The sequence below is a fragment of the Idiotropiscis lumnitzeri genome, chromosome 14, assembly GCF_059441095.1.
Source record: "Idiotropiscis lumnitzeri isolate Australia: NSW breed Sydney's pygmy pipehorse chromosome 14, RoL_Ilum_1.0, whole genome shotgun sequence".
Lineage (NCBI taxonomy): Eukaryota > Metazoa > Chordata > Actinopteri > Syngnathiformes > Syngnathidae > Idiotropiscis > Idiotropiscis lumnitzeri.
Window position 1 is genome coordinate 5,109,571 of NC_142404.1, and position 18,160 is coordinate 5,127,730.

Sequence of the window (18,160 nt, forward strand, 5' to 3'; positions counted from 1 at the left end):
TTAACTGCGAGGTAGAAGGGGAATGAGAAGGCCCACAGAACAAAGTAGCAAGCTTACTTTTCATCACGCTGTGAATAGTTATTAAGTCCGACACATTGCAGCCAAAATTATCAAAATAAAAGGAACAATTAAGAAAAATAATTTTTTGTTATACGTCATAGTGCGATTCAGGCCATTCCTATAACAGAGAGCAATTTTTGTCCTTAGCCATTTTGCCGAGTAAGTGGAATGAAACTTTTCCCCGTCTAGCGTCTGTGTCGAAATCACTCATAGTATGTTGCGCACGCACGTGAGGGACCATTACAGGGACGGACGAAAATCTCTTTTAATGTTTATGATATAATTACTGTGCCGGGAGAACAAAGAGAACACAATAATCATGCTACAATTGGCCAGTGCTCACACCAGATTCCCTTGGACACTCAACAATTTAGACATTTACAAGCTTGTTCTAAACTGTGGAAAAGAAAAACCATCTACATCAGGTGTGGGCAAACTGCGGCCCGGGGGCCACATGTGGCCCATTAAACGTTTTAACCCGGCCCGCCGAATTTGAAAAAAATTAAATGAATAAACCTTGTTCATGTTTTATTTTCTAAATACTGTGGTTTTTCAAAGACATATATATTGTTGCAATGCTTTTATTCACTTTCATTTAAAATTAATTTTTTTTTTCTCTCCGATGAGGTGAGGTTACCAAAACACTCCATCCATCTGCTCTTGGTCCGGCCCCTCTGTCAAATTTTAGAACCCATTGTGGCCCGCCAATCAAAAAGTTTGCCCACCCCTGATCTACATATTATGTCACACAATGTTTCTCAAGGGTAGTAAGGAAAAATCATTCCTATAGAAAATGAATGTCAAAGAAAAGCGCATGACTTGTAATAGCCAGGTCAAACTTCCAGCAATAATGGGGGGGGGGCTTAAGATAATAAAGAAACACACCAGTACAGCAAGCAGTGAAGCATAGAGTGTTTATTTGACCCAGTACACATAAACTCAGCTGTGTAAGAAACACAATGTGAGAGGGGGCGGGGGTAACAGAAGCCTATACAAGTGTTGTCTGTCCCTGTGCATCCCGTAACGTGGCCCCAGCTGGTACTCTGGCCTTTTACACGCCTCATGATAACATCTAGTCATACAAATCAGCCTGCAGTGAGAGTCTTCAAGAGATTTTATTGTTTCTTTAAAAAAAAAAAGAAGTTGCCATTGCCAGAACTATACAGCAGAGACACACAAAAATCTGGACTGCAGGCTTATAGCAAAAATATATACTTTGTATGAGTTTTAACCAAATAAAATACAGAAACATACAAATGTTCATCCAAAGACACAAAAGTGATATGTTGGTGGGTGCAGTCTTGGCTGATTATTCCATGCAAAGTCACTTTTATTGTCTTGTGGAAGGCCTGAAAGATTTGTAATTTTTAAAAAATGTTATTCTCCGCATGCAATCAATGATGCGTCCGCCAAACCCACGCATCAGGAGCTGGTTGACCACAGCAGAGATGACAATGAAAGAGAGAGAGAAACAAAAAAGAAAATACAGAGCAACTTGACCATTTATTAAAAAAAAAAAAAAAACAACTGCGGGAGAATTATTTACTTGCATATGTATCCCTTTTGAAATAGACAAGTGCTAATTAGTTCTAAAATTGAACAATACAGCACAGACTTGTACCAAGGTTTGAAGTCTCCAAAGAGGGTGGTAGCAGATACAATCTCTTACATGGGAAGGACAATTAAAGAACACATTTACAGGAGAGATCAGCCCAACCAACTAGCCTGCAATACTAATATCTTTCAAGTCCAAAAAAAGTGGCAATAAAAAAAGTCATATCTACAGAAATGATTGTTAGTTCAAAATAAGGTTGTTGGAGAATCAATTTATGCAATTGGCAGCCCTTTCACTAACGTTTTAACACAGGTACAGAAGCATCAAAACAGGGAGAAACAAACTTCTAATAGGCAACTCTAAAAGAGTGCTGCATTTAGTAAGTCTTAAATTTTAGATTTCTCTTGATTGTATAGGAAAATCAGATTGTCACAAAATAAAAGTCAAAAACTCTGCTCTTGTCGACCCAGATACAAGAAGTGCTGTCTTCTTTGCCTAATGTTTGCTGTCTTGAGGCCTCGTATCTTTTCCACTGCAAAGGAGGGAGCTAGAGTTTCAGTTCATCGGTCTCACAACCCTCTCCAGTTTGTCACATCTTTTACCCTTGTCCATTGTTTGTGGCTGGTCATATTTGTTTCCATGACTCGCAAGGGAGGAGATCCTCGTCAGTCTCTGCAAGCCACTCTGCAGGTGCACCTCTGAATTTGAAAAGCATTAAGAGACTTGGGAGTGTTTTTGCATTTTTTGTGTGGTCGTTCAGTAGCTGCATCCGTCAGGGAAGGGCAAGCCAGCAACACAATGATCTCCGCTGTCCAGTAGGTAGGGAGCGTTGTCCTCATAGTGGGTGAGGGGCACGGTGTCGTCGTCAAGGCCTGGTACGCTGTCCAGGTCAACTTTCAGGTTCGGCCTCTGGTTGTCAGGAAAGGCCATGGAGAAGAGGGCCTCGGGGTCACACACAAATTTGTACACGTAGCGTTCACCGGCCACCTGAGCAGCACAATTCAGTGGAAAATGTTTGACTCAGACATTTTAAAACATACGTACTGGACACTTTCAATTAAAAAGGTTGGAAGGAAACAAAGGGGTAACGTGCCTTTACCTTCTGCATGATGCCTTTCTCGTAGTAGTAACGCAGAGAGCGACTCAGCTTGTCGTAATTCATAGCCGGTCGGTTCTTCTGAATGCCCCAGCGGCGAGCCACCTTGAAAGGAGGGTCCGTAGGTTACAAACTCATTTGTAATGTCTAGAATAGAAAAGCAGCTGCAGCCAAGCCACTTACCTCCTCAGGCTCAATGAGCTTGAACTCCATTCCCCGACCTGTCCATGCAATAAAGTGACCGTTGGCCGGGTCGTCTAGCAACGTGACAAGGAACTGCCAGAGTTGCAGGGAGCCACGGCGCTGGTATGGGGGTCCGTCTCGATAGATGGAGGGCTCCTGCTTCACTTTACCTGCATGTGGGAGAGGAGAAGCAATAAAACGAGAGTGGTGAAAAAAATGACAATAAAGCAAGCCAGTCAGTTCTGCACTTCATGGTCACAGTGTGGTGAGACATTCCTGCCAGATGGAAAGTGTGAAGTAGCCTCACTATTCATTGCACTTCATGGAAGAGTAGAGGAATTCCAAAAATGTAGAGTGACAAATCTCCCACAAAAAAAACAAACAAACTCACCTTCTAATCTTTCGGGGACAACACAGGTATCATCAAAATAGAGCTGAGGATCTCTGTCGAAGGGGAAGTCTGCAGTTGAAAAAGTTCATGATTAGTATATTGTGAGTAGCAAACACAAAGTAATCCAAAATGCAGTGCAACGCTAGCATGGACCACTTCCCCCTGACCGGTCACTTAAAATGCCGCTGACCTCTACCCGTTCATGCGTGCTGATCCCTCTACGGCTCAATAAGCCCCACACGGCTCAGGGGATGTGAATACCTCACGGACGAAACAGTTCTAACTCACGAGAGAGAAAAAGAAAACAACAACTTACTTTCGTGGTTATTTTGGTAGTAGCTTCCCGCTGTCCCAAAGGATGAGTGACAGTTGGGCACCTCTGCAAAACAAAGACAGTGGGCATATAATTTTAGACCAGAGACATCCCAGCCTTTGGTGTCATCTCAAATGCGAGCCACATCAAAATCCACCTCACAGCTGATAGGTATATTTGGACTTTGCATATAAAGATACACAACTTTAAATAGCATCTTTGATTTGCGTGATTGGCTTCATGTTGATAAATATCAGTCAATGGCTGCTACTAGTCACGTTAAGCTGCAACTTCAACTGCCGCCCGCCTACGCGCATATATCTCAGAGTGGACTAAAACCCAGATCCGAGTAGCACTGCACAACCCACTCCAGCCCTTGCACGCCCACCAAGCCTTTAAACTGGATTAGTGCTGTAGCTGTTGTGTTAAATCTCAATGATAATCAAGTTACATGCGGCTGTCCCCCTGCGGGTTTGGGGCCTGGCTTCCGCTTGGTCCTGCATACCAACCACGATGCAATTGTTCATTATTATTCTGTGTCCCATCAACTGATAAGATTGACAGATATCAACCGTGAGCAAGACTCTACTCCGCGGGAAGTTGCTGCAGTACGAGACAGGCACACTATTGTAACTATCTGGTTTTACTTGGTCATAGAAAACTAGTACGCCCCCCTGCCAATATCCCTAACATGGACATCCTCTGTCCATCTCGAGATGATAGCCCTGTGTGACGTAGGCGTTTAAAGGCCATAAGAAGCTAAGAGGATTTGTCATTACATCACTGCCAGGCCAGCCGGTCATCCACTGTGCAGAAAAGGAGAGTTTATGACGTTGGGGTTTTTCCTCCCACAAAGTTCGAGTGTTTCGGGAAAAGCAAACGTTAATGCGGCAGAGCATAACAGCTGGGTGTGTGGGTGGTAGGACAACAGTCAGGCGCTTGTTTGATTTATACCATGTGACTAAACGGTGAATCTCTTTCATCAAGGCTCACAGGTTTCCAAACCCTCAGAAGGTGGCCAGACAAATGTTTGCTCCTTTCTTGTACCATAAAGTGGAGACATTTTAAGGCTGTTATGATCAACTCATCGTACCTTGCAGGCCACAACGTCCTCTGAGGACTCTGGCCTCGATCTATTCCAGGTAGGCTCAGTGAGGAGCTTCTTGCCACCTGGCTGGATGACCCATTTACTTTTTGCCCTTAGAGGCTTAGGCTGAGCTGAAAGACCTACTTTTACTTTACTGGCATGCTTCGTAGGAATGATCAGATTAAACTCAGAAAGTGTGAGGGTGAAAGGGAGTACCTGTGCATCCATGCCACCATTACATGCTAAAACTTGCATTCATGTGTCAGCAGTCTGAACAAACATGGCCAGGCACATTCCTAACCCTGAGCTAGCTGCAGACTACGTGGCTCAAAAGGACGAATTATGAAGCCTTACTCACCGGAATCGAAGCAAAAATCACGGGGCTCCTGCTTGATGGCCATTGGGTGGAACGCTGCCTGGCGAGGGGGAACTGGCGGGCCTACGCTGGGAACACCCTGTTCAGTGTATCTCGGGTCAATGAGTTCTTGTTTGAAGCCATGCGGGGGTACGGCCACCAAGGGTTCAGACATTTGTCGGTGGTACAGTGGCCGGCCCTCATGCGGCCGACCATTGTTATTAGGCAGCTGGGGCAGGAAGTGGGGCCGCCCTTGACTTTCTGATGGGGGAAAAGGTAGAGATGGCTCTGACATCTGCCTCTGGAATCTAAAGATGGTAGGAGAAAGTAAAATTATTAATTATTATAAGAACGTCATTCCGGTTCGGCATACACTTTGGGAAAAATACCCTCTTGTAGCCTGATTTGAAGTCGTAACAAACAATGTGTATTGTGCAATGCACAAGGGTGAAAACGAGGAGTCACTGGCAACCCCTGACAGGTTGCACAGTGATCAGATGATTTGGGACGGACTTTAGGAATACATTTGCAAACAGTGGAAAATTTGAATTACCGCTAACAAAAACACATTTAGTAAGTGAAAAACCTACAACTTAACAGAAGTCAAATTCTCATTATCTCACAATTAGTAGATTATGGTAACTCCCTAGGCCTTTGCTGGAGCTGCTTACCTGAGCTCTGGTGTAAAGTTATTGGCATCCTGGCCGATTAGCGCACACGGCACGGCGAATGGTGGGCTGTGGACCGAGAGTGACGGCTGGTTTTGCGGTCCTGCACTCTGGGTGAGGGGCTGTTGCTGCTGCGGCACATGCACAGGCCGCGGTCCAGGGTTAAGGTTGGCTACACTGCTGTGAAGGGGAGGTGTAGGCTCTTTATGGGCCCTTGCTCCAGCAGTGCTAGTGGACCCACGCGGAGACACCGGTGTGGAGGGAGGTGTTAATGGTTTGAAGCCAGGAGTGGACTTCCTGTCGGAGGCACTGAGTATCATAAAGTAAGCGTCAAATACAGAGGAATTTTTATTCTTCCTCAAATATCTTCAATCGTCTCGTACCTGTAGCTGTAAAGACCCTTCTCTCCGTAGGGCATGGGACTCCTGTCCTGATGGCAGGGGGAAAGCTCTTTGGAGGGAGTCAGCTCACGTTTGATCTTGGTCGGTGGCGGTCCATGAAACATCACTGGACAGAAGCAGAGAGACACCAAAACCAACCACATCAGATAAAGTCCAGATACCACCTACGCAATTGGAGCCATAGGCTTAAGTGCAACAGTTATCTTAATCATATTTAGCACATCATATGGACTATGCGTTTATCTATTGCCTCATCTGTCCAGAGCCACTTAGCAGTTATTTATCCATTTATGCCCCACTGTTTGTGTAACTGGGGTGATTTAAACGGCACAAGACGCACAAAACCCATCAAATTTCATGTCTGATTCCCATTAGGACAGACTCAATCCCAATACCCATGAATCAGTGTGGCTGCAATCTAATGGCGGTGAATGATTTTCTTCCCTGACTGCTGCTGTAACCATTAGACCAGAGACGCAGCCCTCTACATACTGGCTGCAGTTACCAGGGCGCCGCATAATGGCCGGGAAGAAACTAGATCCTGGAGAGGAGAGGGCGTCAGATGACGAGGGCGTTGATGGACTGCGGCTGAGCAAACAACAAACACGCGGTCCCTTGTGTGTGCACACTCAGAAGCCTAATGGTGGGGAATAATTTCCCTTTGCACTCAAATGGCGCAAAACCGTGGCTAAGTCGATGGCACATGTGTCAAACTCCTGTCCTCGAGAGCCACTATCATGCATGTGTTCGATGTTTTACTCCTCCAACACACCTGATTCAAATGATCAGGATTGTCATCAGGATCCTGAGAAGACTTGGAGTCGGGCCACAAAAGGAAAAAGGTCTTTGCTGAACTGGTTCTTGCATGTTGCTGCTCCTCAGAGATGGGGGCTCTACAGGGTTGAGAGCTCTTGTATTTCTTGTATATAAAATCTGTGATTCACCAGTCTCAGTCTTCAGTCTCATTGTATTCGCCTATCTTGCAATCTGGCCTCGAATAGGTGCGAGAGCGAATGCCTGCAGCCTGGCAACTGCAGCTACTGTCAGAAACTCATCTCACACTCACACAGAAGCAACACTGCAAACTCCCTTTACTAACACAGTTATGAATATTCCCATGCTGCACTTCTGATTCCAACATTAAGCCACAAGGCTGGTAAGCGGCACACTCTCCCAAATTGACAACAAAAGTAAACTCTAGCTGGATACCTTTCAGAACAGGGGTGCATACACACGCGCGCACACACAATTTTGCAAAGCAGGGTGGAGGCAGTAAGTGACCGCCCAATCCGCTGGAATCTGGTCTGCTCCGGCAGAGGCCCGAGTGCGGGAAAGTGTGAAATCAGATTAGGAGCTTGGCTCATGTGATGCCCCATGCCAATCGGCTGATTAAACTCAAAATGGTTGAGAGGGAGAGGCGGACAAGAGAGCACACACAAGCCCAAAGCGGACTTCTGAGGACAAAGGATGACGTTTGTCCTTGATGGGATTAAGACATTTCAATAAACAATGGTTGACCAAGACTTCAGGTCAGGCAAGTTTTGTGGCAAGTACCGTTAAAGATGCACGGCCCGATGTTCCACTTTAACTAACTAAACAGCAGGTCGGGGGACTTGACGTGGTAATAAAAACATCCAATGTAGGAGGCGGTTATGGCAGCCTCGGGGGACAAGAGCAACAACCACATGAAGGAGTACTCACAGCTATCCGACTGGAAGTCTGGGACAAACTGCTCGTTATCTGGCACCTGGGCTGTGAAAAGAAAGGGCAAAAGGTTGAAACATGGCAGAAATTAATTGCCAATTGCCATCTATTATTCCGAACTCTCAGTCAGCAGGTTGTCGCGTGCCGGACTTTGGCCGCCTCCCCCCTTATTGCAAAACAACTAAACGTAGATCTAGTTCACACTCAAGTTAATGTTCCACCTCAAAACTCCAAACTCAGCATTTAAAATCTAAAAATGACACACCGGAACAACAAGGGTTCCCAGATTGTAAAGCAAGTCGAACTCACCTTCTGCGATCCAGATATCCTGTAGCTGACTGAGATCTTGGAAGAGTTCTGTCCATCACATTGCAAAGATATTAGTAGTATTCTCTTAATTGATTGACGGCTTTATGACAACCTAAGCCACTCACCTTCTGTGTCCTGAGCAAGCTCAGTGTCCACAAACTTCCTCTTCCTGTCACTGAAGATCCTGCTGTGTTCCTCGACATGAGACTGTTGGGGAAAGCGCACGTTAACGGCGGTCCGATGATATCGAAGTGCAGGAGGATCTGCCAGCCAAATGATGGACTATGGGTCGTTCCACGCATGATGCATGTGACGTGTGACACTTACGTTGGGCGGGATCATGAACGGGACCTGCTGGTCGTAGAAGCCGTCCATGTTCAGTTTCCGGTTTCCCGAGGGAGGGGGGAAGGGTTGTGCTAAAGGGATGGTGCTTTGCGGGTCACTGGAAGACACAAAAGCAACACAAACATTGTGTACGTCCGCCATGCTTGCCATGCTGAAAAAAAAGCCGCTTTTTCAGATTTGAGCCGTGCCGGGCGAGTGGAAGTCGCACAACGTAAACACGCATAATGCAGTTACATAAGCTGGACTCATTGACTGAGAAGGCAAACGGTTTCCTCTATAATCAGCTTGCACATCTTGAGTAAAACATCATGAATGGTTCTCGTTGGCCGAGAAGGGAAGGAGGCCACCCAGTCCTTGGACTAAACATCACCATCACTATTATGAACTTGAGTCAGTAAGGACACATAAAAAGTTGTATTTGTACAACAATAGGCAGCAGCCAGCAGTGGCCTCCATTCTTACATCTCTCTGTGGGCCTACAGATATGACTCACTCCGCTATCTCTCGTTAATGGATGACGAATAAAGCATAGCTGAAGGCAATTACTGCAGACGCTGAGCAGATAGCACTTAGAACATGAGTGCGTGTTTGTGTGGCGCCATGTTCACGTCACACTCACACAAGTTAACATTTGACAGTCGAAATCTGACATTTACCTGAAACTTGGTGTATACTTTACTTGCAGTGGGGATTCTTTTCAAATACTACAACCAAAGCATGGTTTTCAAACGTTGCAGTAGGAGCGAATTATATAAAACGTCTGGGAATGAAAAACAAAAAGTAGACACTGAATGCAAGATGGCTGTTTAAAAGCAAGTGGTCGCTGAACGTAGTATTGGATTCTCAGCTCAAAATTGTCCAACGACACGTCGGCAGAGCAAACTTTTGTCAAGTTTTTAGCTTTGGCATACTAGAGGGTGGTGGGCTTGTCACCAAACACCCACTTTTACTCACTCCACCCCGCCCTTCCCCCCACCCTTCGTCACCTTGTTTTTCTCAATGAAGTGAAACTTGATACTCGATCCGTGTGGAAACGGGCAGGAGGAGGGGAACCAATGCCCCCTTCATTCATAAAAAAAAGAAAGAAAAAATTGAAAAAAGAAAAATGACAAACAACCCACTTCTCTGACAAAACAATGCAAACAACACAGCACACGCATGATTTTATTTTAAAATGTCGATTTATTTATCCGTGACGCACGTAAAAAAGTGCGTGTGGAAAGTAAAGATGTTTTGCTAAAATGGCGTTTCGCTCTTTGCTTCAGACGTTTGGCCGTTCTGCGAAAAAAAAACCAACTTCGCCACGGTGCACAAAAACAGACATGAAGCTTACCTTGACTGGGTTTGTATGTTTCCTCTTCAACAAGGGAACGCGGTAGATATGTCCACAAAAAAACGCGGAAAAAAAGACACAAACGAGGAGCTAGCAGTGTAGCCGCACGCTCAGATTGATGTGACCGTCTCCACTCACAAAACTTGACTGAGCTCCCCGTTCATGGTTCCACTTGCTTTTCCCTTGGGCTTGAGCGCACCGCGGAGGCGCACACTGATTGGCCGGCCGGACGTGTCTGTTAGTCAAGACGGCCAATGGGAGCGCGGTAGCTCATGAATAATGCACATTATCCCTTTTGGCCAATCGGAGCGCGGCACTGACCTATTTTTATGAATGGCTGGGTTTCATTCACATTTCCCCCCCTCAACTGTCGACGGCAAAGTTGATTTAAAGGCCCAGTGTCAGCAGATATGTTCTCAAGAGGAAGAGTACTTCACATACAGTACTTTGAACCTTGGAACTACTTTATTTGTTGCAACTTCCTTTTTGTTAAATAACTAAATAGCATCAAATCCCTCATATCAAACTGCAAAACAATATTTGACTAGAGTTAATAATAAAACCAAGAATGCAATTAAATGAAAGTTAGTTGTCCAACCATGTTCGTGTCTTCGTGCGTGTGCATGCATCCGTTGGTGGTCATGAAAAAATATATATGATTATCACCTCTATGTCAAAAAAGTAGGAAACAACCCCCCCATACATCTCCTGCCCCTGACATCCTGTACTCTCTCGAAAAAGTCTCTCTTTAAAATCTATTCCAACAGGTATGAAAGCAATAATCTGTCAAATTCCTGCAGCCGATCGCTCTTCTGTCTAAACAACGCCGAGAACGCTGAGTGGGGGACAAAACTGAAACACGCAAACCCCTCCTTCAGGATAAGGTTTCGGCTCAGGAAGGATGTGTTTAACTCAGTTTTACACAAAATTTCAAACGGGTGTGACAAATAAACAACTTGAAGCGGGCACACTCTGCATCTCATTTTGAAAACTGTGAGTGAGAGAGACAACGTGATTTTATATATATATATAATTTGATATTTATATATATATATATATATATATATTATATTTATATTTTATATATAAATATAATGTATATATATATATATCTATATATATATATATATATATATATATAGATATATATATATATACATATATTAGGGCTGTCAAAATTAAAGCACTGAGGTGATTAATAAATTTTCTTTTAACTCAGTTAAATGTTTTGACTCAATTAACTCAGTTTGATTTATTTAAAAAATAATTAGCATACTTTGCAAATATTGTGCCATATTAGCTGTCTTTAGCACGCATCAGAACAAAACATCGTGTTCAAGTTACCACTGGGCCTTGCAAACCAACACTGCTGGAGTGTGGCGCTTGTGGATGGTTGTGCGAAATGTTTGGAAGAAAAATGGCTGTAAAGATGTCTCCATTTCGATTGTATTCAAGAATCAAAGTAAGCTATTAGAACAGTCTTTGAATTAAATATACTTCATATTGGGTGATTTTGCATCAATTCCAAGATATGATTCAAGTAAATATCTGTTACAAGCTTCGCGAAAAATTGTAAAAAAAAAATTTGATTAATCGTGATTAATCATGGAATTTTTTGTGATTAACTAGTTAAAAAAATAATCACTTGACAACACTAATATATATATATATATATATATGTATATATATATATATATATATATATATATATATATATACATACATATATATATATATGCATAATACATATATATACCATGATGTCGTATCCTCGATTAGAAAACTCCCAGAAAATGTTTCGTGCGTAATTTCAACAAAGGAGAAATTTCAGTGTTTCTACAAAGAACACACCTGCATGCCAGTTGAATCTGATCTGTGTTTGGCTGAATGTGAGCTGAGTATTAGACACATCAGCAAATGCTTTTGTCCGGACAAAAATCACCTGAAATTATATGCAAGTCAGAACACACCTTAGCCTATCACTAACCTAAGATAGCTAAGTAGTACTAAAGTCACAATTACAGTTTGTATGAAAACTCTTCTCGATCAAAAATATAAAACATCCATCCAATACAATTAAAAAAAAGTAAATATGACACTGAGCGTGCCTTCTCAAAAGTATCCTTGCGCCATCTGCAACCTCAAAACGTGACATCTGATTGGAAGGGTCTGCACAGGGACACGGATGTGAAGTTTAACACCCACCACTCACAGAAGTCAATTTCAATTTACGTTACACCATACCCTGACACAATTTATCTACACAATGCCGTGTTGCTTTGTGAAATTACTCTATACCACATTTCCCTGAGTTGGAAATGTGAATAAATGCTGGATGGTTACGGCGCTGATGCGCCATCACGTTCCGTCATAACTCAGGTCAGCGGCTTGTCTTTCAGTACGATTAAGATGTGTGGTTGTGTAGGTGAGAGTGTGGCCAAAAATAGCAGCTGTCAAATTCAATTGTGTGCATGTTAAGCGTGAAATAGCAGAGGACATGTTTGCAAGCAGAAGCCCGCGGGGCCACTGGTGCTCCTTTATTCAGCATAGATGTGTTGGCTTCTTATTGGGAGGCATTCAGAGGGCGATAGCATTGTGTTGCTCTGGCTTAAAATAAATGCAGCGTACTGTATATACAGACTGTGCATTTTGATGCGAGGTCAGGACGACTTGCTTGTCCCTCGAAAGGCCGACTCGTGCTCGTGTAGGTTAGTGTGACGTCCAAGTGTAATTTGGGCTAATCCTGGTCTTTATTTAGCCCAAGAACACTCACCCCAGAACATTCATTCTGAATAAATAAATGTACATTATCACACCATGCCCAAAATAAGTATGACCTGTATAAGTGCAAAACAAATCATATAGTTTTGATGTCCAGTCAAAAGTATTTACAAATTTTTGTTGTTTTTTTTTTCTCTGTTGCAAAATTCAAAGATGCATTTGTTTCATTGGACAGCAATGTAATTGCGATCATTAGTGTCAACTGAAAATAACATATTTTTTAACTTATATTTCTTTATCCATCTGAAAAGATGAGCAGATTTGAAGATATTTGTTTTGTAGGCCTAAACCTATTGTTTATTTTTTTATTATTTTGCTGTTCAATGAAAAACTAAATATTGTGGCTTGGAATTTTCACACACAAAATATTGAGTTCAAAGCATCCCCCTTTGATTAAAAAAGAAAATGTATTCTATCTTTCTAATAAAGAGAAAGTCATTGTCCAATGAAATGACTTCTGTCTTTTTTTTTTTTTTTTTACAACTTTTTTTCTAAGTGTATGGACCCTTTGGGCACAGCATATTCCCTCCCCGAGTGAGGGACAAGATTTGACATCATGGTTATTAATAGCACTTTACCAGATAATTCCTCCCTCGTTATCTTTGCAGCCATTTTCAAGAAGCCTCGCCAAAGGCACACATTTCTTCCCAGTTATGTAAGCCACTCTTTCCCTTCATGATCTCCACATTTGCTACTCTAAATGTTCTTGGAATATTTCTGTCAGTTTTTTTTTTTGTCACATAGGAGTGATACTCTGCGAAGCCACTCTACCACAGAACGTACTCTTGTTTAAACGGTTTCTAAATGCCAAACGGGTTTTGTCCTGCGGCCTCTCACATGAGCTCAAGTTAGCATGTTAATTACGACCATTACAGAGTAAGCCTGCGGGGAGGAAAAATGCTGTTGGTGCTGCAATTTGATATAGATGCCTATTTATTTTTAATATGCAGCTTTTTCAAAACAAATAGTTTCAAGAAAAAAAAATATGCCAACCCTTTTGAAATACCCGGATTACTGCAAAAATTAGTCGCAAAATATGATCTTATCTTCAGCTAAGTCTTAACCATAAACAAATATTTTATTTTTCTATCATGCTTTCTCGACAAGCAAATTGGTGTAAGGGTCAACCAACCTAAAGTCCTAAAAAAAACACACACAGCGCTCAAGAAACATTGCCCAATGTGAACCATGACTTGTATAGACGATCGCTCAGAAGATCTATGATCAATGTTCCCTCTAAATTTCCGTGAGTCTGAGCATTCACATAAACTTCCTGAGCTTCCCTTCGACCATGTTGAGCAACATCCAATTTGCACAGGGCGGCCAAACCCGTATCACACCTGTCCAAAACCTGACATCATGACAAGTTATATGAAGTAGTAGATGTTACAAAAACATATCCAAATAGAGCAAATCATTGAATAGAGATTTGTGACACAAATAAAATCAGCACATATTATTTTATTTTATTTTATCACACAGGTCTTGTTTAGCATAGAGTCTCAATACAATGTGTATCAAAACGGTCCCACATTATCCACTCATAAACAACTGAAATCATGTCATTTCATAAAATACAATAAAATTCTAATCGCCTGACCTTTGAAACATGCGAAAGAGCCTCATTTAAGGGGCTCGTTAACTAGGCCCTTGTTTGGGCTTCCTGAGTAGAGCGGTTCCGTGTGTCTGCAGGGGCCCGTTCGTGGATGCATGTGCTTCAAACTATGTGTGCCCTCGGTTGCGCTGCGCAAATTCTAAGCAAAGTGGGTCCTTTTTGTCGACTCGACGGGTGGAAATTTAGGAGTAAGTGTAGAAATGTAACGCGCGTGTGTGGTACATGCCAGCGCTGCCATGTGCGCAGAGAGCGAGAGGATTGCGCAATTGCTCACTCTCACAACTGAGAGGGAACATTGTCTATGATTAAGAATGATCAACTATGATAAAAGTTGGAAACGGTGACAAAATTATCTTTAGATCTAAAAATCTTTATTTGGCTGTGTGTCATTTCACACACGAGTATGACGTAATAAGTACGTTCTCGACCTTGATTGGCTGATGCCGACGTGATGCGGACATAAATTCACTTCATCCTATGTGAGTTGAATGGACGAAGGAGCAAAATTTCAACTGAGCCTGGCTGCACGAACTACATTTAATATATGGAAACGTGCCGCCAGGAACACTAAGCACGGCTTCAATCTGCATGTAACATAACTTAATCATGAAAAGTGTTCATGATAGCCTCACGCCTCCCTGTCAAAAAAGCAGTGCGCCCCCCAGTTTGCAAACCACTTAAGTAATGACTAATCTAACGTGTTTCTTAATCCAGTCAAGTAATGCGACTAATGACTAATGTTACTTTATTAACGTCATAAAATGCTGCTTTGTTGATAATATTTTGCTTCTACGTGAAAGCAACATCCGTATTTGAAATAGTGACACATTTTTACTACCATAGGCACTAGTGCATAACCACCCTGTAGAGGCAACAGTGAGAAAGAATTGACAGGAATTTAATAAACAGCATATTCTTCTCACCCAAGTTGCCTCCCTCACACACACACACACACACACCCACACATCGCAATGCAAAACTAATTAAAAAATAATAAAATAAAGGAGGACGGTTGATTCCTAACAAAATAGTCCTCACTAAAGTCACTAAACAGAGAGACACTTATAGAAAACGTAAGAAAGGAAAAACTCTGATCTTAACAGCTTGAGAATATAATGTGCACACAATTTATCATGTGTATAATTTGACACTAAGTACCACCTAACTAGCTTTTGTTTGCTCACTGGATGCGCAACAGCTTGCTGAATGTGGCCCTGTATTTCATTTTTTGTTACGTAAGGTGCACTAATCTCGGTAAAATAGTCAGTCTTGCTTGGAATTCTACTAATTATCTATAGCTGGCTGCTGCTGAGCCTTCATTAACTAATTTGGATCAAAGTATGGAAGTGTTTTTCTTGGAATGATAAATGAACACCTTGAATCCTAAATCTATAAATGGTGATCCGCCCTAAGGTAAAATTGAGTGCCTGTAAATGGAGAAAGTTTTGCATAGTTGCTTCTCTTCCTAGGAGTGGCCAAGCTGGAAAGAAGAGCACACCGCAGATTTCTCCATGATCTGAAGACAAATCCTAGCACGTCGGCTAAAGACGAATGACTCCCACTCTGTTATCACTCCCATTTTGGAGGTCAGCTAAATTAAACAAACAAACAAAACATTTTTTTCTCATTTATTGAGGAATTTGTTGCCTCTTTCTCCTCTCCCATTTTTTCCTCTACTGGTCAATCCTTCTCATATCTGCTCTTGTGAACTTTTTATCCTGTATCATTTCAATTCCATGATTAAAGGTAAAGTTGATCCCCACCCCGTGGGAATGCCGCAGGATTCCAATAAATAATGTCAATCTCTGCACCAGAGCTTGAATGATATGTTTGATTTTTACACTGGGTGCCCTTCCTGATGCAACCCACCCAATTTTATCCAGGCTTGGGACTGAGAGTCATTGTGAATCAGGAAATGGCGTAAAGCAGTGGTTCTCAAATGTAGGTACGCGGGATTTTAAATAAAACAAACAAACATACAAAACTCCTTTCAAAAATAATTATTGAATTAATTAGATGTTTCAGGAAAACACAAGGACATAAAACAAATTTTATTTTCAGTTGTTTCAGTTGGTTATTCAATTTCCTTATTTTAAAAAGCCAGATTCGCCTTCAAACAAGAATGGTTCGACTTAACTTGACACGTGCCACCTCTCGTTACCTGTCAATCACTTCAAGATGCAAACAATGGACACATGGTTGAAGCGTAAGTCTTCCAAACAAAATGGAGGCACAATAGTAAAAGAAGGCCAACCCAGAGTTATATGTTGAAGATTATATTTTATTTGTATTTACACCCGCAAGTTGCAACAAACCCGAGGCACTGTGTTTTTTTTTCTGTGGGGAGAAACTTGCTAACAGTTGCATGAAACCAGCTCATCTGCAGCACCATCTTAAGACAAAACATGGATGTCACATTGGTAACAAGAGGACACTCTGAATTCAGATCATCTCAAGATATGATGCGGAAACCTCTTTGCTCGTAGCTAAAGCCAAGAAGCCATTCACTATCGCTGAAGACCTGATAAGAGATCTCTTATATGATCCAAAAGAGGACACTATTGATTTTTTTTCTGTCGACCAATTCAAATGAAGTTTGAAGGGCTCAAAAGTTTAATCAATCAGACACTGATGGCATGATTAAAGCATTTTTTTGTAACCCCAAAAGGTTTTACGCTATTTCGGGGGTACTTGGCTAAAACAATATTTCACAGGGGGTACATCACTGAAAAAAGGGTTGAGAACCACTGCATTAACAGCTTGATTAAATCACAAGATGGTAAAAATGTTATAAAAAAAGGTAAGAACTTCATCAGTACAACCTAAAATTATAATACTTATCTAGTCTAATCTTTATGGGTTTAGTAGGTAAAATATTGCAAAAGGGAAGGCCAGCAGCCAACATAACAAGCTGCACTATTGATTTAATGGATTGTGGGAGAGGGTCCGCCCTTGACCCTCAACCAAGTCAACCCAAGGGCGAAATAGAGGGCTTGTTTGAACAAATCACATTATCTGATTAGCAATCAAGTGGTGGCGTGATCAACTAGCACATCCTTAGAGTAAATGCAGACAATTTGGAACTGTCATCACTAAATGCCCCCAAACAACACTTTTTTTCAGTTCAGTCCAACCTCTTACAAGCAAAAGCATGATGGAACATCAGTTTAAGTCAGAGGAAAATTGGAAATATGTGCTGTAAAAGGGGTCCTCCGCTTTCTTGCATTGAACAGGAACAATAGACTTAGACAATAGAATTTGCATTTCTTTAATGATGAAAATTTTGTTTATTAATTCAGCCCCAACAGCCATTTTCCTTGAAGCAATTTGACATTTGGTAGTTCGTGTCTTACAGGTTTCAATCCACATTAAAGTCCAAATAGCCAATGCCCAGACACCGGAAGCCTGCCATTTTGGTTTAAAGCTGCCATTTTCAGGAACTTTTATTTCCAAGTGTCTTTGGAAAGCAAACTCAACCTCTTCAAAATGTTTTATGTCAGTACCGTAATACACTAAGGGTTCCCCTTGAGTTACCCATTCATCCATTTTCAATAGCGATTGTTCTCATTAGCGGAACGGGTAAAGCTTCAGCCTATCGCAGATGACTTTGTTTGAGAGGCGAGGAACACCATAGAACTGCTTGACAGGCAATTGCAACACCTTTTAGTCATATTAAAAATAACTCTACAAATTGCCAAACGTCATTGGTTCAGCGGGGAAATATCATGTTTTTATGATGCCAGGAGGCAATTAAAAAAAAAGATCAAAGCTCCAAACAAATGAAATCCAATTTGTTTTTACACAAACAGCAATACTAACGGTTGGCAGCCATGTTCCTTTTTTTTTTGTCCACCATTGGCTTTGTTTGCTTGGAAGGCTCTTAAAGTTCAAACATGGTTAAAAGTCACAGTTTGCATAAATGCCTTGTTGATGCTATAATAAGCTCTGTTTCATGGCGTGATTT

The 18,160-nt window shown here is 41.9% G+C and overlaps 1 protein-coding gene across 2 annotated transcripts; it reads right to left on the minus strand.

The window, feature by feature from the left end:
* Nucleotides 1-960: 960 nt before the first annotated feature.
* etv5a (ETS variant transcription factor 5a) lies at nt 961-9,964 on the minus strand. 2 transcript variants are annotated; one of them, XM_088315316.1, is made up of 13 exons: nt 9,801-9,964; nt 8,450-8,564; nt 8,248-8,329; nt 8,123-8,170; nt 7,811-7,861; nt 6,092-6,215; nt 5,712-6,017; nt 5,044-5,348; nt 3,602-3,664; nt 3,286-3,354; nt 2,895-3,064; nt 2,715-2,816; nt 961-2,602 (listed from the first exon to the last, which is right to left on the minus strand). In XM_088315316.1, exons 2-13 carry the CDS (start codon nt 8,495-8,497, stop codon nt 2,372-2,374), a joined length of 1,599 nt encoding a protein of 532 aa, XP_088171442.1. In that variant the 5' UTR covers nt 8,498-8,564; nt 9,801-9,964; the 3' UTR covers nt 961-2,371. The 2 variants fall into 2 exon arrangements, with proteins under 2 accessions (XP_088171442.1, XP_088171441.1); XM_088315315.1 differs by having other exon boundaries at nt 2,709-2,816.
* Between the last annotated feature and the right edge of the window lie 8,196 nt (nt 9,965-18,160).

Bases quoted from the DNA above. Each gene is read 5' to 3' on its own strand.
- etv5a (XM_088315315.1), bottom strand. From the start codon at position 8,497: ATGGACGGCTTCTACGACCAGCAGGTCCCGTTCATGATCCCGCCCAAC. The intron at 7,862-8,122 runs GTGAGTTCGACT...TTCTTTTCACAG, and splicing joins GGATATCTGGATCGCAGAAG to CCCAGGTGCCAGATAACGAG. The intron at 3,065-3,285 runs GTGAGTTTGTTT...TCCCACATGCAG, and splicing joins TGTCCCCGAAAGATTAGAAG to GTAAAGTGAAGCAGGAGCCC.